At 42.6% G+C, this 22,397-nt stretch overlaps 1 protein-coding gene across 5 annotated transcripts in view; it reads left to right on the top strand.

Moving 5' to 3' along the window:
• Window positions 1-22,397, top strand: part of VPS13A (vacuolar protein sorting 13 homolog A) — a 277,386-nt gene that overhangs the window by 220,198 nt on the left and 34,791 nt on the right. For all 5 annotated transcript variants that reach the window (XM_074953217.1, XM_074953216.1, XM_074953215.1 and 2 more), the window contains 6 exons: window positions 10,364-10,477; window positions 18,981-19,126; window positions 19,230-19,311; window positions 21,337-21,450; window positions 21,879-21,954; window positions 22,075-22,238. In XM_074953217.1, coding sequence (XP_074809318.1) covers window positions 10,364-10,477; window positions 18,981-19,126; window positions 19,230-19,311; window positions 21,337-21,450; window positions 21,879-21,954; window positions 22,075-22,238 — 696 coding nt within the window. The remainder of the gene's footprint in view (window positions 1-10,363; window positions 10,478-18,980; window positions 19,127-19,229; window positions 19,312-21,336; window positions 21,451-21,878; window positions 21,955-22,074; window positions 22,239-22,397) is intronic.

The raw sequence follows: 22,397 nt of genomic DNA, 5'->3' as shown, positions 1-22,397 counted from the left end.
ATAAGATTGTAAGACAAAAAAAAACCCCACTCTCCTGTAGCCATCTGGCCTGACCCTGTCACAGCAGTAACAGCTGACAATGATGTCCATGGCACAGATTGAGCAAGGTTCACAGGATTGCTGTTGAGATACAGTTTTTAGTAGCTGTTTACTGTCCCATGTAGACAGCAGGTTTTCTGCTTCTCCTTTCCCCACATTTTGGCATAACATACAGGGAAAGAATACAGGCCTCAGAATAGAAAATGAGACGGACATTGTGCAGGAGCCAGGATCCAGCTCCCTCTTCCTAGTAGCAGGCTGATCCTTTGCACTGTGGGCAAGGTCAGGAAAAGAGGGACAACAGTCATCCTTCCCTGAGCCTTCCAGGAGGACTAGGAGAAGCGAGACCCTCAGAGAGGGAAGTAGGGGAACAGATTCAACCACGACAAGCTTTCCCCTCTCCTCCCCTAGAGAGGAAGGGAAAAAAGATCCTGGCATGTGGGAAGAGGATTCCAACATCTAAGTGTGATGCCAGTGGATCGAGTATGTGAGAGTGTGAGGAAGGAGAAGGGAAGACAAGTGATTGTGGAGTGTTATAGAGTGAGGGACAATGATCAGGTCTGCTGCAGTTGTAAGAGTGCATTGTGTGTTTGGGGATGAGAGATAGTGGTGCTGCACAAATGAAAGGGAAATCGTAAGAATTTGGATTGAGAGAGTACGTGAATGGATTGGGGGAGTGATAGACTGGAGCTGTAGCCATTTCAGCAACTATAACAGTTACGCTTGGATCCTATATAGGACTGCACATCTGTTGATCTCAAAGAGCTTAACAGAAAGGAAGTATCATCCTCATCTTAAGACAGAGAGGTGAAGTGACTGCCCAAAGTGTCTCAGCAGGGAAGTGGAAGAGGCAGTAAGTAGTATGTTCTCTAGGGACTTTTGCTGCAACAAAAAGAAAACATAGATAGTCTCAACCATACCATACACAAAGGCAAATTCACCTACTTTTTACCATCAGTAGCCTTCAGAACCCCCCAGGAAATGTCAAAAAATGCAGAAGAAAAGACCACCTGGCTGCTTCTACTTTTTCATCAAATCAACGTCAACCAACAAGCATCCCTTTTGACAGGATTCATAATAGCTACAGACCAAACATTACTTCAGATCTAGTGATCTCTCCTTTTTTCTCTGCTGCCTTTGGACGTAGTCTTTTCTGGTTTTGGAGAGCATGGAATATTAGTATATCAGACAAATGGGTGTTGGAAATTATTTCAACAGACTATACTGTCAAGTTTCATGCCATACCCATCTTCCCTGTCCCTTTTCAGGGACCGCAACTCATGAGGGGCTTCTAATTTAAAAGGTAGATTCTTTCATTCAGCCAGGGGTGATAGAACCTGTTCCTCCTTAGCACAGAGCGTAAGTTTTTTTTTAATTCCAAATATTTCCTCATATTCAAAAAGAAGGCAGAATGGAAGCTCATCCTAGATCTCAGAATGTTCAGTGTCTTCATTCACAGTTGAATATTCACAGTGGTTACACTGGCCTTCATAATACTGATGCTAGATGAGTGATTGGTTTCTAGCTCTTGACCTGAAGAATGCTGCTGCTTCGAGTAGTGTCCCTATGGTTGCTCCACTGTTGGTGTGCTTGTGAACCTGTGCTGCTGATTGGAGAACTTTGGTAGCAGTGTCCTTTAGGCTCACACATATGTTGCCTCTCCTCCTGCTGTGCCATGAGGCTAGTCAGTGCGCGCGAGCTAACACCCCTCAGTTCCTTTCTCAACTGCCCCTGGCTAGAGATGGGGCCATTCAGAGTCCGTTAGGACCATTATTTTTGATTTACGTTTCTATAGTTAGCCTCCTAGTTCTTAGCTGTAGTTCTAGTTGTACTTTTTTTCCCATTTAAAAAAAAGACTTAGGTCCTTTTCCCGCTCCTTTCATTAACAGGGTTTGCCCAGCTCACTGGGCAAGACAAGCACTCCCAATGCCTTTGCCTGTCGCAGACAAGCACTCCCAGTGCATTTGCTGTCTTGGGGAAGGCCACATTCAAAAAAAGTGTGTTCTTTGCAGCAATTCAAGCCCTAATCCTAGTAAAGATGGAGAGCTCAGGCAGCAGATTATCTTCATGAAGGCAGCTCTCTGACCCTCTCTGGATCCTACCACGAGTCACCTGGCAGATGTGAGTCTTCCCCACAGCCCTCAATATCAAAAGGTTTCTTCAAAAGGTTGAAGAAACACTGATACCTCATACAAATCCTCAAAAAAGAGATCGGGAAGTCCCCACCATGAGCTCTGAGATAGCCATAAACGTTCTCTCGCACGCTTGGTATCCTCGCTACAGCTGGCTCCAAGAGCTTCTCAGTCCAGTACCTGTGGCTCACGGAAGTCCTTAGTGGCAGGTACCGTTGACAACCCAATGGACGCAATGAGCACGGACATTGAATCAACAGCACCAAAGGGCAAAGACAGAATTAAGCACTCCTCTAAGAAGGTTCCAGTATTGGTACAACCCTCGACACTTCACCCGGCACCAGAATGACTGGTACAGGCAAGATCCCCATCTCCCCCAGCACTGAGTCAGTCAACACCATGGAAATTCCAACAGTCCAGGGACCCCTGCATAACAGACGTACCAGGGTCTTCTCTTCTTGGTGCTGGGACCTCCGCATCGAGTCTTCCCTCAGCACAGGAGTCTTCCCCGCTGCTGTTCCATGCTCCCAGTGAAGGCTCGGACAGTGAACCTGAGGAGGTGGCATCTCAGTACTCCTCACAGACTCCTTACAATGCCCAATACCAGCAGAGCCCTTGAGGATATCCTCAGATGGCCCCACCACCACCATCTTGGTATGGTTATCCATGGGCACCACCACCACCACTGACCTCTGTGCCACCACCCAAGTGACCATAATGGGATCATTGGGCTGCATATCGCCACCATGCCTCTCCAGCCTCTAGCCCCAGTTGAGAGCACCCTTTTGGCCACAGCATCCTGAGTTTCAGAACCTCTGAAAGAAATTGTGGAGAAACAGGAGGATGGTGTTGAGGAAGACATGACCCCAAGGACCATTTCCTCCTCATCCTCGGATGAGGTCATTAAGGCTTCCCTGTCATCTCTGGCCGATGATTTTTGCCTCTTCCAGGACCTAGCAATGAGAGTGAGGACACTCTCCATATGCCACTAGAAGCAGTCAAAGACACCCACCATCGTCTCCTTGACATACTCCCCTCATCCTCTTCCTTAAAAATCACCTACCTACTAACGAGGCCGCTCTAGATGCAGCAAGAACCATCTGGCAGACCCCAGCATCAGTGGCACCTACCTACAAGTGGGTGGAAAAAAAAGTTATGTCCCAACAAAGGAGACTGAATTCCTCTTCTCCCACCCTCCACCACACTCCATCGTGGTGGATACCGTTCACTCCCGCAGCCATCAATATCAGATGAGGTCCACTCCCTAGGACTGGGACTGGAAATGTTTGGACCTTCTTGGGAGAAAAGTACTCGGCCACACTTCAGTTTCGAATTGCCAATTACCAAGCGCTCTCGGTGAAATAAGACTATATAAATTGTTTGAAACTGAACAATTGTATTAAATAGCTCCCTGAGTCTCATTGAGACTTTGAGGGCACTAAGCTCTTAGTGAAAAAGACCGATGCCTCTCTTCACACCCTGAAGGATTCTCAGGCCACTCTCTGTTTTCTGGGCATCTGCATGCCAGGACAGAAGAGAAAATTTGAATCCACAGAACCCGCATAAAGCCAGGTGCCTCACAATACCAGCTCAATGCTACTACAAGCCACAGAGGAAGAAAACTAAGTTTTAGAGGCGTAAACCATCTGGCCCGCAATCATCCTCATTCCAGCCATCCACGTCCAAGCACCAATTTTGACATGTTGGTTGAAATGCCAAAAGACTACTCCCCCACAACTGCTACAATCGATCACCGCTACCCACCCATTTGGCCACTGGTTAGCAGCATTCTGCAGCACCTGGGAATACATAACATCAGACCGATGGGTCCTAGAGATCATTCACAATGGGTACTCTATCCATTTTACCTCCCTATCCTCTCCACAACACCCTTCGCTGTCCCTCTTCAGGGACCCTTCTCACAAGAATTTACTATGACAAGAGGTAGATCGTCTCCTCCAATTAGGAGCCTTAGGAACCACTACCTCAACATCTACAAGGCAAAGGGTTCTACTCTAATTATTTCCTAATATCCAAGAGAAAGGGAGGGTGGAGACCCATACTTGACCTCAGTGCTCTCAACAAGTTTGTCCAGGCTCAAAAATTCAAGATGGTCACTTTAGCAATGATCATTCCAGCATTTGAACAGGGAGACTCGTTTTCAGCCCTCAACCTTCAGGATGCCTATTTTCATATTTCAATGCTATCGACTCTGGGATAATTTCTCAGACCACTACCAGAAGAAGATGCTCTGCTTTGGACTATTCATTGGCCCTGAAAGTATTTTCCAAGGCTGTCAGTAGTGGCCGCCCACTTACGCTCCCAAGGGATCATGATTTACCTTTATCTGGATGATTGCCTCCTCAGAGCCCAGTCTCTTCAAGAGTCTCACCGAGTCACCAAAGCTGCAATGCACTTGTTTACAGAACTGGGCCTACAGATCAACTCCCAGAAATAAACCGTCACTGCAGAGCTACACCTAGAATTCATAAGTGCCAACCTCAACTCTTTGCATGCCAGAGCTCTCCTACCTCAATAAAGCTTCCTCTCTTTGGCCACAATCATAGAGACTGTTCAGAACAGCCCACAAATATCAGCCAGACACTGCCTACAACTCTTGGGGCACGTGGCAGTGGGCACAGCAGTAATACCACATGCCAGATTTCACATGCAGTGCCTCCAGATGTGGTTCAGCTTGGTTTACAGACCAAACAGGTTTCAGAGTAACAGCCGTGTTAGTCTGTATTCGTAAAAAGAAAAAAGAAAAGGAGTACTTGTGGCACCTTAGAGACTAACCAGTTTATTTGAGCATGAGCTTTCGTGAGCTACAGCTCACTTCATCGGATGCATAGCATATTGTGGAAACTGCAGAAGACATTATATACACACAGAGACCATGAAACAAAACTTCCTCCCACCCCACTGTCCTGCTCGTAACAGCTTATCTAAAGTGATCATCAAGGGAGGGCCATTTCCAGCACAAATCCAGGTTTTCTCACCCTTCCCCCCGCCCCCCCCACAGACACACATACAAACTCACTCTCCTGCTGGTAATAGCCCATCCCTCTTTGAAACCTCTCTTTATAATGCGCATGATAATCAAGGTGGGTCATTTCCAGCACTAATCCAGGTTTTCTCACCACCGCCACCCCCCACACACACACCCCCCTCCAAAAACCACACACACAAACTCACTCTCCTGCTGGCAATAGCTCATCTTACAATGTGCACAGCAATAATCCAAGTTTAACCAGAACGTCTTGGGGGGGGGGGTTTGTAGGAAAAAAACAAGGGGAGATAGGCTACCTTGCATAATAACTTAGCCACTCCCAGTCTCTATTCAAGCCCAAATTAATAGTATCCAATTTGCAAATGAATTCCAATTCAGCAGTTTCTCGCTGGAGTCTGGATTTGAAGTTTTTTTGCTTTAAGATAGCGACCCTCATGTCTGTGATTGCGTGACCAGAGAGATTGAAGTGTTCTCCGACTGGTTTATGAATGTTATAATTCTTAACATCTGATTTGTGTCCATTTATTCTTTTATAAGGTAGCTGGGAGTGCTGGTAGCGTAGGGCCTGAGGAGGGAGTCTACATAGCCGGACAATCCTGCTGTCAGGGTGCCAATGCCTGAGATGATGGGGCGCCCAGGATTTCCAGGTTTATGGATCTTGGGTAGTAGATAGAATATCCCAGGTCGGGGTTCCAGGGGTGTGTCTGTGCGGATTTGATCTTGTGCTTTTTCAGGAAGTTTCTTGAGCAAATGCTGTAGATGCTTTTGGTAACTCTCAGTGGGATCAGAGGGTAATGGCTTGTAGAAAGTGGTGTACTCCCAGCTACCTTCGAGACACCACTGACTTCCTGAGGAAACTACAATCCATTGGTGATCTTCCTGATAACACCATCCTGGCCACTATGGATGTAGAAGCCCTCTACACCAACATTCCACACAAAGATGGACTACAAGCCATCAAGAACACTATCCCCGATAATGTCACGGCTAACCTGGTGGCTGAACTTTGTGACTTTGTCCTTACCCATAACTATTTTACATTTGGGGACAATGTATACCTTCAGATCAGCGGCACTGCTATGGGTACCCGCATGGCCCCACAGTAGGCCAACATTTTTATGGCTGATTTAGAACAACGCTTCCTCAGCTCTCGTCCCCTAACGCCCCTACTTTACTTGCGCTATATTGATGACATCTTCATCATCTGGACCCATGGAAAAGAAGCCCTTGAGGAATTCCACCATGATTTCAACAATTTCCATCCCACCATCAACCTCAGCCTGGTCCAGTCCACACAAGAGATCCACTTCCTGGACACTACAGTGCTAATAAACGATGGTCACATCAACACCACCCTATACCGGAAACCTACTGACCGCTATTCCTACCTACATGCTTCCAGCTTTCACCCTGACCACACCACACGATCCATCGTCTACAGCCAAGCTCTGCGATACAACCGCATTTGCTCCAACCCCTCAGACAGAGACAAACACCTACAAGATCTCTATCAAGCATTCTTACAACTACAATACCCACCTGCGGAAGTGAAGAAACAGATTGATAGAGCCAGAAGAGTTCCCAGAAGTCACCTACTACAGGACAGGCCTAACAAAGAAAATAACAGAACGCCACTAGCCGTCACCTTCAGCCCCCAACTAAAACCCCTCCAACGCATTATTAAGGATCTACAACCTATCCTGAAGGATGACCCAACACTCTCACAAATCTTGGGAGAAAGGCCAGTCCTTGCCTACAGACAGCCCCCCACCCTGAAGCGAATACTCACCAACAACCACATACCACACAACAGAACCACTAACCCAGGAACCTATCCTTGCAACAAAGCCCGTTGCCAACTGTGCCCACATATCTATTCAGGGGACACCATCACAGGGCCTAACAACATCAGCCACACTATCAGAGGCTCGTTCACCTGCACATCCACCAATGTGATATATGCCATCATGTGCCAGCAATGCCCCTCTGCCATGTACATTGGTCAAACTGGACAGTCTCTACGTAAAAGAATAAATGGACACAAATCAGATGTTAAGAATTATAACATTCATAAACCAGTCGGAGAACACTTCAATCTCTCTGGTCACGCAATCACAGACATGAGGGTCGCTATCTTAAAGCAAAAAAACTTCAAATCCAGACTCCAGCGAGAAACTGCTGAATTGGAATTCATTTGCAAATTGGATACTATTAATTTGGGCTTGAATAGAGACTGGGAGTGGCTAAGTTATTATGCAAGGTAGCCTATCTCCCCTTGTTTTTTTCCTACAACCCCCCCCCCCCCCAAGACGTTCTGGTTAAACTTGGATTATTGCTGTGCACATTGTAAGATGAGCTATTGCCAGCAGGAGAGTGAGTTTGTGTGTGTGGTTTTTGGAGGGGGGTGTGTGTGTGGGGGGTGGCGGTGGTGAGAAAACCTGGATTAGTGCTGGAAATGACCCACCTTGATTATCATGCGCATTATAAAGAGAGGTTTCAAAGAGGGATGGGCTATTACCAGCAGGAGAGTGAGTTTGTATGTGTGTCTGTGGGGGGGGCGGGGGGAAGGGTGAGAAAACCTGGATTTGTGCTGGAAATGGCCCTCCCTTGATGATCACTTTAGATAAGCTGTTACGAGCAGGACAGTGGGGTGGGAGGAAGTTTTGTTTCATGGTCTCTGTGTGTATATAATGTCTTCTGCAGTTTCCACAATATGCTATGCATCCGATGAAGTGAGCTGTAGCTCACGAAAGCTCATGCTCAAATAAACTGGTTAGTCTCTAAGGTGCCACAAGTACTCCTTTTCTTTTTTCTTTAGACCAAACAGGGACAGGCTAGACAAACCCTTGTCACTGCCCACCAGGGTCAAAATCTTCTTAGATTGGTGGAAAGACCCAACCAACATTTGCAAAGAGATCCCTCTCTCTCAAATCACTCATCGTTCCTTCTCACCACCGACACATCCCTTGTAAGGTGAAGTGTGCATCTAAACAGCCTTACAACACAAGGCAAATGGTAACCCAAGGAGATATCCCTTCACATCAACCTCCTCAAACTAAGGGCAGTCAGGAATGCCTGTGCCTGTTTCCTCCTGCTAATCAAAGGATCACACATGAGAGTCACGCAGCCTACATGTACCATATATGTTGACAAGGGGGAGCCCGATCACCCTCCCTTTGCCTGGAGATGAGACTATGGAACTGGTGTATTTCCCACAACGTCACACTGTCAGCAGCACCCTGAGCACCCAGCTCAATAGTGGACAGCCTCATTCACAAATTCCCACTTGACTACGAGTGGCAGCTAGGCCCAGTAGTACTCCACATTCTATTGAGGCAGTGTGGCAGACTGACCACAGACTTGTTCCAGAGCTGCTTCATTTATCCACTTGTCCTCTAATCTGTTTATCTTTAAAGATAAGATCTGTTGACTTACAATGAGGGAATGATTCACCATCCAAAACCAGCTCTCTCTCTCCTTTCACTGGTTGGTCCTTTGATAGTTCTCAGAACTAGAAAAAATTGTGTTCTTCAGATGTACAAACCATCTTGAGCAACAGTTGAAAAGATTCTACAAGAAAAACACTCTGCAGGGTGTAAAAGATGTGTTGTCTGGTGTGATCAGCAGAATGTTGTCCCAATTACCTTATTTTTTAGATTATTCTTTCTCTGAAGTTCTCAGGTCTCAATTAGCTCTCTAAGGGCACATCTCGTGGACATGAGTGCCTTCCATTCCCCAGCCCCCATGGATTTTCCCATCCTATGACATCTAGATTCCTGAGAGGTTTAGTGAAGTATTTCCAATCATAGTCAGACCTGCTCAGATATGGACCTTAATGTCATTTTGAAAGGTCTTATGGGATCATCCTTTGAACCTTTGGCTTTGTGCTCCTTTCTACACCTGTCCATGAAGACCTCCTTTTTTTTGTAATCCTATCATCAGCCAGAAGGATGGGAGAGTTAAGGGCTCTCTCTCTCTCTCTTCCACCACACCCAAAATTTGTTCCCAAGATTGTGTCTGAGTTGCATATCAGACAAGTCATACATTTGCTAGTTTTTAATCCTAAACCTCACTCAAACAATGAGATTAGATAACATACTTTAAATGTTAGACAGGTGCTAGCCTTCTACCTGCAGAGACTGAAACTGTTCCAGTCATCTCCAAAACTGTTCATTTCATTTGCAGAAAGAACAAAAGGTACCCCAGTATCTCTCAAATATTGTCAAAGTGAATTTCAGGATGTATTACACTATGCTACGAATTAGCTAAATTAGCTCCCCCAACCAGTATTAAGGCTTATTTGACCAGGGCCCAGGCAACTTCGGTGGCCTCTCTCTGAAAAATGTTCCCTTAAAAAACATCTGTAAATTGCCACACGTAGCCCTATGTGTACCTTTGCAAGACCATGTACTTTAGTGGAGGTATCTTCGTCAGATGCCTCTTTTGGTAAGGCTGTTCTTCACGCTATCATAGATAGGATTCGGTGCACCCATCACTGTAGTTAGAGTATTGCTTAAGAGTCAACTAGAGTGAAATACCAGCTGGGACAAGCTCTGCTTTGGATTTCTCATTCACTATATGGGATTTGAGATAGAGACAGAACTGGAGTGGCAGTTGGTTTTGCACCACTGTTTGTACCTTCAGTAGGGAGCACAAGGATAGTTAGTGCATGTGCGGACCGAACTGATACTGCTAACAAAAATCTTCCATGGGACATATGCGTATCAAGTACACACAGCAACTACACATCTCCGGTTACTGTACAGGTAAATGATCTCTTTACCTGTCCACTTGTCTACAGCTCTGCATCTATATCTTTCACTTCATTTGGTGTATCTTCTGGCAAGATAAATATGAATTCTAGAAGAGGTTTTTAAAGATTTGTATCAATTATAGAATAACTTTTATTTATTTATTTATTTGACCCAGGCTCTGTATTTATCTATTTGAATTTTAAAATAAGATTTTACATTGAGATAGATCTTTAGAAATTTGCTTGTAGGTTATTGCACCAAATAATACAGTAGAAATTCTATTTTGAAGTAATATCAGCAGAATGTAGATCATACAGTGTTTCTGGCAATTAGTTTATTACATCTCCCTGAAAACTGTTTGTATTGTGGAGTTTAATGCTTTAACAAGTATTGTAATTCTAAAACTAATTTTTCAAATATTTTGACAGGTTGAACTTTTCAAAAAGGATATAGAATCTGTCCAAAAAGAATTGATGAGTATGTCATCAACAGATACATCACAAATCAGCTTGTATGAATATTTTCATATCTCTCCAATCAAGGTATGTAGATTACAGAAAATGATTAAAATTTCTGTTTTTTAGTAAAGGAAGGGGGGAAATTTCCTTTTCATGCCACATTCTGAGAACAGAGAAATAAGAGAGGAAAGAGGGGTAGAGCTAGAGAACAATGCCGAAGGAAGTTAACTTGGCATTTCTACCAATATATATAAGGAGGGTTTCCCCTGATGCCGTGTGGACATTTCAGCATATCAGAAGGTTCAGTTCTAACAAACAGCGCTACTGTCATCCTTTATAATTCCCTAACATTTTCTTTTTCATAGGATTGTCTGGATCTCAACTTTCGTTAACATATAACAGCCTCCCCCAACCTACAGTTCCCTCTATCTTCTAAGAATTTTGTGAGATTAAATTTGTCTGCCAGGTTTTTCTCTTGCTTCCCAAATGCTGGTGCATTTCAGACTTGCAATGTAAAGTTTATGTAGCCAGACACATTGCAGGCTGGGGAAAGAAATCTTTCTTTTAAGAACCCATACACACAGGATTCTCAATACTTGGGCTAGCACTCCTTAGCATGACACTTGCAGAATTCCCTTAGATCGGAGGTATAAAACTCTTTGGGGCAGCAGTAGTGGATGGTAGAGTACCAGTTATGATCCTTTCTGGCACTCTCTCTGACTACATCCTTAGGTATTCAGTTTCAATGACAGATATTTCAAACCAGTTCTTTCATCACCATGGTTAGAGAAGGAATTGCTTGCTGCAGTCTGCTGTGTATGGATATAATTCATACATCTTTTTACTTGCTAATTTTGTACCTTGTCAGTCTCTACTTCTAAATTGTTTGTCCAGTCCTGATGTCTACAATTCAAGAAGGTTATTGAAAAATTGGAGATGATTCAGAGAAGAACCACAAGAATGACTAAAGGATTAGAAAATGTGCCTTATAGTGATAGATTCAAGGAGCTCAATCTATTTAGCTTATCAAAGAGAAGTGCTAACCACATTGTAGTTTACAAATACCTGCATGGGGAATAAATGAAAGGAGGCATGAGTCCACTGCCACTCAGTTCCTTCTCAACCCCAATAGCTAGAGACAGAGCATTCTGCTGCCCACTGTATTCAGCTCCCAACATTTCACCTTTGACTTTTTATCTTATTTTCTTATTTACTTCATTTATTATAATTTCTCTCTATTTTCATTTCTTTGTGCCTTTTATTTTATTTAACACTGTTGTACTTCTGGGAAGGATGGTTTTCTCTCCTCTCCTCTTCTTGGACCTGTCATTTATGCTGGAGCACAGCTTGTTATGCCCCATACCCCAGGATTTAAGCCCTGTCAGACCTGCCACAGTGATGGACATTCCAGTTGCCTTCTCTGTTTGGGGGACTCCTACAACCTTTTTAATGCAAGGTTTAATGCAGGTTTCAGGGGCCGATCTAATGTCACAGGCTGCCTTGGTCCCTGTTACTCCCTTGTCTATGGCCCTGGAGAATAAATCTCTAAAGAAGAGGAAACATACCTCTCCAGGCAAGGAAATGAAGAAGAGCAGTGGGTCACCCCATAAAACCCAGGGAAGGTTTCATCAGATTCGGAGATCTCTGTACCGAGACCGATCCTGATACTGTACTATCCTCCTCTCCTGAGTCCCTTTCATTAAGAGGAACCTAGGAAACCTATCAAACATCACAGGCACAGTGACTATGATTTTCCCTTCCCTTATTCCTCCTCCCCAGTGGGATTACTGGGACTCAGGGGTTCACTGCAGGGACCAATTCTATTCGATACCTAAGAAAAAACCCTGGCATCCACTGGTGGTGTATCAGCCAGTGACTCTTGCAGATAGTCCTGGTACTGCACACCTCATACTGCACACTTGTCCAGTACCAGATGATGAACAGGAAGAGTAAGAGTCTTATACTGAGGAGATCTTGCCTTCCTCTATAAAGTCCTCTTCATCTCCAGATGAGGCAGTAATGCCATCACCATCCTCCTATACTGATGATTTCAAAACCTTCCAGGACTTCATTAAGTGGCAAGCAGACTCTCTTCAAATCCCACTAGTGTAAATCCGTGGCCATGGTGGTGGTCATGAGAACAGCATCCTGGCTCCACTGCTCTGGTCTTCCAAAAGATGTGCACACCACCTTTGATGACCTGCCGTTTGAAGGGCCTAAGCTCTTCAGTGGGCACACAGACTCTGCTCTACACCCAGAACCATGTTGCACTCATTGGGGATGTATGTGCCTGCAAAAAAAGGTGGTGTGCTGGAGCCCAAACTTCTCAAAGATTGAGACTGTTTCAGTACCATCAGTATATTTTCCCTAAGCCCCAGGAGCCCTTCCATTGAAAGCCCAAACCACAAAAACCGGAGCCACCCACGCCTACTTCTGCTCAATCAGCCCCTCCCTGTAAGAGGCACTTTTGATGCCTGGATCATGAGCGTCAGGCAACCCACTTTACTGAATCAGTTGCTATGCCACTTAAACCCATTCTGAAGACGGACTATCTCACTACTTACCTGCCTAGGAATCTCTTACCTCAGACAAGTGGATATTGGAGGTAGTCAAAATGAGTTACTCTGTACACTTCCATTCCATTCCTCCTTTCACCCCACACCATCCCACTTCAGGGACCCTTCTCATGGGGAATTCCTAAAATAAGAAGTTCATTCCCTCCTCCTTTTGGAAGCAATAGAGCCAGTCCCACCAGAGGTTCATTGTTCTAATCAAATTACTTTCTTGTTCCCAAGAAAGACAGAGGGTGGATACCTCAGGAACTTGAACAACTGTGTCTTAGTACAATGCTTCAGAATGGTGACATTAGCTACCATAACCCCATCCTTAGATCCGGAAGACTGGTTCATTGCCGTCAATCTACAGGACGCCTACTTTCATGTAGCCATCCATCCCTCCCACGAGTGCTTTCTATGCTTTGTAATAGGGGCAGATTGCTATCAATATTGATATCTGTCCTTCAGATTCTCCACAGGCCCAAGGGAGTTGGCAAACCGTGGTAGCAGCTCAGATCCGCCAGTGGGAAATATCGGTATTCCCATACTTGGACAACTGGATTTTCAGAGGCTGAATGCCTCGAGGTCCATTCAGCAAAGTCCAGGGAAATTAACACTAACACTATTCCAATCTCTGGGCCTTTGTATCAACCACAAGAAATCCATGCTCACTCCACTACAGAGAGTAGACTTTATAGGATCTACTCTAGACTCCACAACAGCAACCGTCTACCCACCCAAGGAGAGATTCTCCACCCTGTTCTACTTGATATCAGAGTGACAGTTCAGTCCATAAACAATCATAAAGACTTGCCTGCAGATGTTGGGCCACATGTTGGCCTCCAAGTAGGTAACTTCCCATGTGAGGATGCACCTCAGATATACCTTCAGACATAGATAAGAGTAGTGTATCCTCCAGACACAGCCTCTCCAGATATGTCACCATGCCTGGGGAAGTGTTGGACTCTCTTACATGGTGGAAAAACCCACCATCTTACAACCAGCACCTTCGAAGACCCTCACAACAGATGCATCTCTGTTAGAATGGGAATTCACCTGCAGGGAGACACAGCACAATGCAAATGGTTGGGACGGGAATTGGCCCTCCATAGCAATATCCTGGAATTAAGAGCAGTATGATATGCTCGCCAACACTTCCTTCAAGCCATATGAGGACACTCCATCAGAATAAGTCTGGACAACAGGGCAGCAATGTATTACATCAACCACCAGGGCATTATGTGCATTATTGCAGTCATTATGCACGGAGTCGCTAGGATTGTGCAATTGGCGCATCTACCATCAGATCAAAATATCAGTAGTCTATTTACCATGCTTCCAGAATACAATTGCGGGCTCCTTTAGTAGACACTTTTGGCAAGGTGGAAGCTCAAAGACTCTGTCTTCTGCAGCATCTGCCAGATCTGGGCCATACCACGAGTTGACCTCTTTGCCACTGTGAACAACACAAAATGTTGTCTGTTCTATTCCAAGGGAGATTATGGCCCCAGCTCTCTTGGGATTCCCTGATTATGCCGTGGCCCCATACCCTTCTGTATGCTTACCCACCTATACCACTAATCCTCAAGACCCTTTTCAAGCTGCGCTGAGAAGGAGCAAGAGCTATCCTCATAATACCTGTTTGGCCAAGGCAGGTGTGGTACTGAAACCTTTATTTGCCTTTCAGAGGTGACACTCCTCAGACTTTCTATCATGAAGGACCTCTTGACATAGAACTCAGGGATATTCATCCTTCCTAATCCCTCCTCCCTCAATCTGAGAGCATGGCTGCTCAGTGACTCCCAAGCATGGAATTGACCTTCTTGGGTACAGTTGAGTCAGTTCTCTTATCCAGTAGACAGTGGCTCTCAACCTTTCCAGACTACTGTACTCCTTTCAGGAGTCTGATTTGTCTTGCATACCCCAGGTTTTACCTCACTTAAAAACTACTTGCTTACAAAATCAGACATAAAAATACAAAAGCACACTGTTACTGAAAAATGGCATATTTTCACCATATAATTATAAAATCAATTGGAATATAAATATTGTACTTACATTTCATTGTATAGTATATACAGCAATATGAACAAGTCGTATGAAATTTTAGTTTGCACTGACTTTGCTAGGGCTTTTTATGTAGTGTGTTGTAAAACTAGGCAAGAATCTAGTTGAGTTAATGTACCCTTGGAAGACCTCTGCGTACCCCCAGGGGTATATGTACCCCTGGTTGAGTACCGCTCAAGTGCTCTAGAAGTGCTGTATGTAAGCTCAAAAGCTGGTCTCTTTCACCAATAGAAGTTGATATTAAAGATATTACCTCACCCACCTTGTGTCTCTAACGACATAATGTGTCAATCATGCATATGTAGCCTGGGGTTAATTTAGAGTGCAAAGTGCACCTGTCGCAAGTAAGTTTCTTTATTCAGGCAGCTACTTAGAGTTAAGAAGAGATTGGTAAAACACACTCAAATTTTATTAATGCACACAAATATAATAGAAATAATAGAAAAATCAACATACATAACTATAAGATTAGTACAGTTAAGTGGTTTCCTGAATTGTGCATACTTACAACCTTATGGAGACCATTAGAAAAAAAAGATGGAAGAAACAGCTAGGGAAGCTCACCCTAACAGCAAGACACTGGGCCAGGCTTGCTACCTGGGTGCCCCATGTCGTCATCTGAGTGGATCTAGGGATTGGTCTGTGACAACCTTTTATACATTGTTTTCCATTCCACTCACATATGTCCGGGATCATGTCTAATTACAATCTCATGTCCTATTCATATTTGCAATTCTAAGAGGCTAATTTTAGGGTTCTGGTTGTCCATATGTGGTATTTGGGTTGATAGTACATTACATTTCCGAAAGTTAACCCAATGATTTGCATCAGTCTCTTTCCCAATAGTTTCAATACATTGATGTGGTTAGCAAAAAGCCCCTAAGGTGCTACCATATGTTTGTAGTTTACCTGTTTTTCATACAATGCCTTGCTAAACTACCACATGATACATATTGCTAAATTTTATATTCTTAGGTGAAGCATGTATTATTTTATAATCTTTGATCAAGTGCGTAATACTCATGCTGATTTATGCCAACTGCCAACTTCTGTTAGGCCTCACTCTAAACTCTTAACACTTAAAGCTTAAGACATATAACCAAGCCTATTTTTAATACATATATTTTGATTCTACTTGCTGATACAGCTTCACTAACTTCTATTATTATTTCTGTAAGCCTGTTTAGCAGATTATATATTACCCAACACTGTTGACGTTGCAAGATCAGGTCAAACATCAACACATGGGAGCCTCTCTGGGACAAGCGTAGGTTTGATAAACTTTGATGTAGGAGATAGGGTGGCAAAGGCAACTGCCTCTGCATCCAGCTCGCACTAGGAGGTCCAGGGGAATCTCAAGGTCATACCAAACACCAAAGAGAATCTTTTTGGGGAGTAGGGGGAAGGAAAATCTCTTCATAAGCCAGCCTACTTGTTCACAATTGGCTTCAAGGAAATAGTTCAGTACTCCCAATCCCTAGGATCTTGGACTTGCCAGCACCAGAGGCCAAAGGGACCGACGCCCCATTTCCATAAACAGTAAAAACATAAACGTTTTTGAAGGGTTTCTAAACATGGCAGTCTGCCTGCCACTTTCAGTGGCTGCCACTTTCTCCCAATTAGAGGCAGACTTGCTGCCTTTTGCCCACCCAATCCTGCACCCTGAGGCCTCAGCAGGTGTGTGATTTTTTTTAACATTCAGGTTTTAGAAGCACATCCAGATGGTGCTAAATAAGCCCTGCCCTCCATACATGTACGCACATATACACACGCTACTTGCCTAAGAATTCTCTTAGGATCCTCAATATCAAGATATTCAGAAGAAATTGCAATCCCTTCTTGGAAAGGGAACCTTTGAGTTCTTGCGACCAGTCAAAATAGGGAAGAGGTTTTATTCCAGGCACTTCCTAGAAAAGACAGAAGGTCTCCACCTCACTCAGGACCTCAGGGAAATGAATCATCTGAATTTTGTTTATTTAAAAAATAAAAGTTAAGATGATCAGCCTGGGTACCGTCATGCCCTTTTAAAGGAAGGTGACTATATATATGTATTTTTTTTGCCTTTAACCTTTGCAGATACCTGCATGTACAATGAGATACTGTCCAAGCACCTGAAATATCTCAAATTTGTCATAGACAACAGCACTCCCAATTTCATGTCTTGCCATTTGGGCTATCATTGGTAAATAAATGCTTGATGGTAGTCATGTCCTGTCTACACAGGCAGGAAGATAACTATGTCCCTTCTTGGATGATTGGTTTATCAAGGACTTCACTCTAAAATGTGTCAAAAGGTGAATCTGTGTCACCAGTGACATCGCTAGGGTTCATAATAAAACTCAAAGACCTAGCTTGCGCCAAGCAGACAATTGGAGTACACAGGATCCTGCTAGACACAGCACAACTCAAATCCATCTGCTCCAGGACAAGATCCAGGGCAATTACCAGACCGTCAAAAGAACCAGTAATTGACAGCTCAGACCATTATATGAATGTTTCGTATGGTAAAACTGCAACAGTATTTGTAGTTCCTGTGGTATTTCTCCACAAGACCCTGAGATCCCAATGGAAGTAAGCGAACCCATGGACTTCTGTGTTGCGTGTATATGACAGACTACCATTGGGCCTTTCTGGCCTGGTGAAAGTTTGGGAACAATCTACAATTAAAAATGAACTTCCAGGTCATATTGGCTAGGAATGCATCCAGCTTACCTAGACTAACTCCAGGTATATTTGGTATCTATTTCAGCATATGATAACTAAATTGAAGGTAGGCCAGTGTTGCTTTAGACCATTGTCAGGTCCATGTGTGACTTGACACTTTCAAAAAACTGCATTTAAAAGCTTCTTGTGTCATAACATAGTAATATGGTTCTTACAAAGCTGATGAAAGCTTATCTTGAAACGGTTAGTTTCTATTATATTAAATTTCTTACATGAAAAATCATTTTGCTAGTGTCAGTGGCTTCATAGAGTGATTGGGCTTCAGGTTCCAGCGGCTGATCCACGTGTATATCAAAATTTACAAAGATGGGAGGGTGCTACATACTAACTGGATGCTACTCTCCAAGGTGGTATCTGTGTCTACCTTAGTGAGACGATCATCCATTCTTCTCATGCCACTTGCCCATCCCAGTGAGGCTTTTCTCCATTAATTCAAGGTTAATAGGTCCTTAGGGCTCTGTTGGAAGCAGGCCTAATGGTAAATTTCCATGTACCACTAAGGAGTATTAAACCCAATTAGAATCCTGCTGAGAATCAGAATGCCAAGAAGTCAGTTTCTCTTGTGCATTGGTGGGTACAGTCTTGAGGTGCAGGGTGCTTGGAGCAGTTTTTTCTTTTAAAATCTCTTTTGTGAGCAGGGGACAGGACTGCTATAAGTATGCAACTTTCTTGTAAACTGGATTTAATCAGTCAAAGAACAAAATGTTTTGTCAATGTGTTTGTGGTTTTTTGCGTGATTGACTCAAGTCTCCACAGATGTTCACTGTGTTTTACTGTGTGATTTACTCAGTTTGCTGCTATTATTTCTAAAAAATGTATTAGGTCATTTTCTTTATCTTCATTCTTACCCTTTAATTTGCTGTTTGTCAGAATGTTGCTGAACACTAGATATGAATTCATTTTTTGAATGTCACTCTTATGAAATAGGAGTCAGTCAATTCCTAAATCAGGTGCCATGTTGATGAATTCCTTTTCTCTTTTTAGAAAATATTTGATTCAAAGTGCAAACGTTTTAGTGAGAGAGGGGGCAGATTCTGCTCTTCCAGAAAAATTCTGCTTTGGGCTTTCTGGTCTTGTTTGCTGTGTGATAATAGCAGGAAACTTTCTGATTAGGATGAAATCAGTCAAGATTAGGAAATAACGTATGCTAATGACACCTAATGACTTTTTGTTAAAGCGTTAAGATACTATCCAATCAAATGTGGAGTTCTACATTCTCTTTCTCATTCTTATTCTTTCAGTTACATTTAAGTTTCTCACTGAGCACGGGTGGAGAAGATAGCAACAAAGAAGAAAGACAGCATGAACTGATTCCAGTTCAGTCCGTGAACCTTCTGCTGAAGAGTATTGGTGCCACACTCACAGATGTACAAGATGTTGTCTTTAAGTATGTTGAATATATAGTTTTATAATTTATAAGTATTAAATTCGCACTTTCAACATAGGGAAATTCATTTTGTTCTGCTCTAAATAATGTGGACTTCTTTTAGGTTGGCTTTCTTCGAACTCCACTATCACTTCTGTACTACACAACAACTACAATCAGCAGTTATTAGGCATTATTCAAAACAGGTTAGTCTAAATTAATTTGTGTACTTCTTTGTTTAAATACATTATATTATATGCTGGAGCTACATGTCAATATACTGTATTCTTTTCTGGTTTGTATGTTTATATGCACACTTGTTAAAGAAGCAAAGTGAAATGAAAATATTTGGTTGGAAACAGGCTAGTACCGTAGATTATGACTCGTATTTTTAGAAAACTATTCTTAAAATAAGGCTAAATATCACCTCAACTTAATAGGATACCAATTTTCAATCTAGTCAAATTTAATAAAAAATAGTTTAAAGGTACTATATTTGCCCTGAGCTATGCTGTCATTTTTTTAGTTTACAATTCCATTTTTCTATGACTTAAGTGTTGAGCCACCAAAACTGATAAACAGACTGTACAGGGAAACAGATATTGGTTTTTGTGAAGCAGATTCTGGGACGTTTATGTTGAATGCAATAGTCCCACTGATTGCAAAGGTACTGTTCAAGTAAGATATTTCTTGACGTGAGTAAGGGTGGCAGAATCAGCTATATAGAGTATCGGTGGGTAAAGAGTGCAGTGAGTAACAGGGTATCACACTGAAATGGATAGTATGAAGTAAAACAGAAGTAACACCAGGCTCTGAGTGTTTTATCTCAAATTCAGTAACTTCTGAATTCTGATTTCTCCCCAGTCCAATGGTTTTGTTAAGGTCTCTGCATTTCCCAGATGAGATGCCTCCAGAGACTGCCACAGGAATGAGTCAGTGCTGTTCAGCACTTGAGACTCAACAAGCTGGTTCATCCTTGCTAATCAGACACTCCTCAGAGGCAAATCTAAAAATTCCCCAGCTTGGCCAGCCTCTAAAAAGAAGAACACCAGGGTGCTTAACTCTGAAACTAAGTGACATGGCAAGAAATCTGACATCCTTTCTGACTCTCCCTGTCCCCAACGGGAAGGTTTGAATTCTGCTGGGTAACTTGCCCGACATTTTTTATCCAATTACATATCAGAGTGATACAGCAGTGATATTCCTGACAAAGGACATGATAGTTCCTGCCAAGGGAGAAACAACCTTTACTCAACTTTCCTGCCAAGGCACCCTAACAGTCTTAACTCTGCCTTGTAGTGATACAATGAGAAAAAGAAATATGCAAATTGGAGAGAGTCCAGCAGAGGGAATGAAAATGATTAGGGGGCTGGGGCACATGACTTATGAGGAGAGGCTGAGAGAACTGGGGTTATTTAGTCTGCAGAAGGGAAAAGTGAAGGGGGATTTGAGAGCAGCCTTCAATTACCTGAAGGGGGGCTCCAAAGAAGATGAGGCTAGGCTGTTCTCAGTGGTGATAGATGACAGAACAAGAAGCAATGGTCTCAAGTTGAAGTGAAGGAGGTCTAGGTTGGATATTAGGAAACACTCTTTCACTAGGAGGGTGGTGAAGCACTGGAATGGGTTACCTAGGGAGGTGGTGGAATCTCCATCCTTAGAGATTTTTAAGGCCCGGCTTGATAAAGCCTTGGCTTGGATGATTTAGTTGTTGTTGGTCCTGCTTTGAGCAGGGGATTGGACTAGATGACCTCCTGAGGTCTCTTCCAACCCTAATATTCTATGATTTTCTGTCTTTTTCATCTAATCTGGGACGACAAACACTAATATGCGTTAGTCATAATTGTGCGGTTACTTCATGGTGTCACTACAGGGCAGAGTTAAGGTTGTTTGGCTGCCATAACAGTGTGTTTCCAATTTGGATTTCTTTTTAAATTTAACAATAACCCTGAATTATGTGAGTTCTGTTTGTTTGTTTGTTTTGGGTGATAATTTTAACATACCTGAAATATTTTTACCCTGAATCACTGATATGTACTCTCAACCTTTAACTCCATCTTAGCATAGTTTTTGTTTGGAAGCACTATATGTAATTCTGAGTATATTACTATATTCTAGCTAGAAACCACTCATCTAGTATTGAATGAAAAATATACCTTCCTTGTTATAGTAAAATTTCTATGCAAACCATATATTTTTGTAATGTTTTTACTTCAAAATTATTTTCATTTTAGGCCATTAAACAAATGTATGTTCTTATTCTTGGCCTTGATGTTTTGGGCAATCCATTTGGATTCATAAGAGACTTGTCTGAAGGAGTAGAAGCATTCTTCTATGAACCTTACCAGGTAAAACTGCCATTTAGCATCTTACGAAATACAGTTGGTAAGCTACTTAGATGTTGTTTGAAATGTAGATATATTGTAAGGAGCTTTCATTTTAAAATTGGGTTTAAACTTTTAAATGCCATTTCTAGGAGATGCATTCAGTTCTGCCAAATCCTAGTATAATACTAATTATCAGGAAAAATTATAGCAAAAATTTGTGTAAATGCAAGAAGGGAACAGCCTTTTCATACAGTACTTCTGACAAGAGACTATTCTTTACACTAATTTACTCTAAAGAATATCAAGCCCATAACAATTGGAATAATCCAGTGGCTGAATTTTGTTATTCTGTTAAAGTATACTTTTTATATAAAAATATGACATTCAGATAAATTACTCTTTTTCAAATAAGATTATTTCCTTTTTCTATTAACCTTTTCCCCCCTTAGGGAGCCATCCAGGGTCCTGAAGAATTTGTAGAGGGAATGGCACTTGGTGTTAAAGCACTAGTAGGGGGAGCTGTAGGTAAGCTAGTAATATGTTTTTACTTTTGTCTTTTGATTAATAGTGACCATGTAATCTTGTGTAATGTGATCATGTTAAGTAGTGTGTGTCACTTTTACATAATCTTTAATGTTTCCATAGGAGGATTAGCTGGTGCTGCATCAAGAATCACTAGTGCTATGGCTAAAGGAGTAGCAGCAATAACTATGGATGAAGACTACCAGCAGAAGAGAAGGGAAGCCATGAATAAACAACCAACTGGCCTTAAAGAGGGCATCACTCGTGGAGGGAAAGGCTTAGTGTCTGTAAGAAATATCACTTTAGAAAAAATAAGTAATTTCATCCAATTTATCTATATAGACTATATTTTAATCATGTTGTTGCAAACTTATTGCCAAAGTAGGGTTGTAATTGTAAACTGAAAATATACTGAAATTATAAAGGAGGTATAGAAGCAGTAAAGA

Source organism: Natator depressus, chromosome 5 (genome assembly GCF_965152275.1).
Source record: "Natator depressus isolate rNatDep1 chromosome 5, rNatDep2.hap1, whole genome shotgun sequence".
In the NCBI taxonomy this organism is placed as follows: domain Eukaryota; kingdom Metazoa; phylum Chordata; order Testudines; family Cheloniidae; genus Natator; species Natator depressus.
The sequence above is the reverse complement of the archived record's forward strand: the minus strand, read 5'-3'. Positions and strand labels throughout refer to the sequence as shown.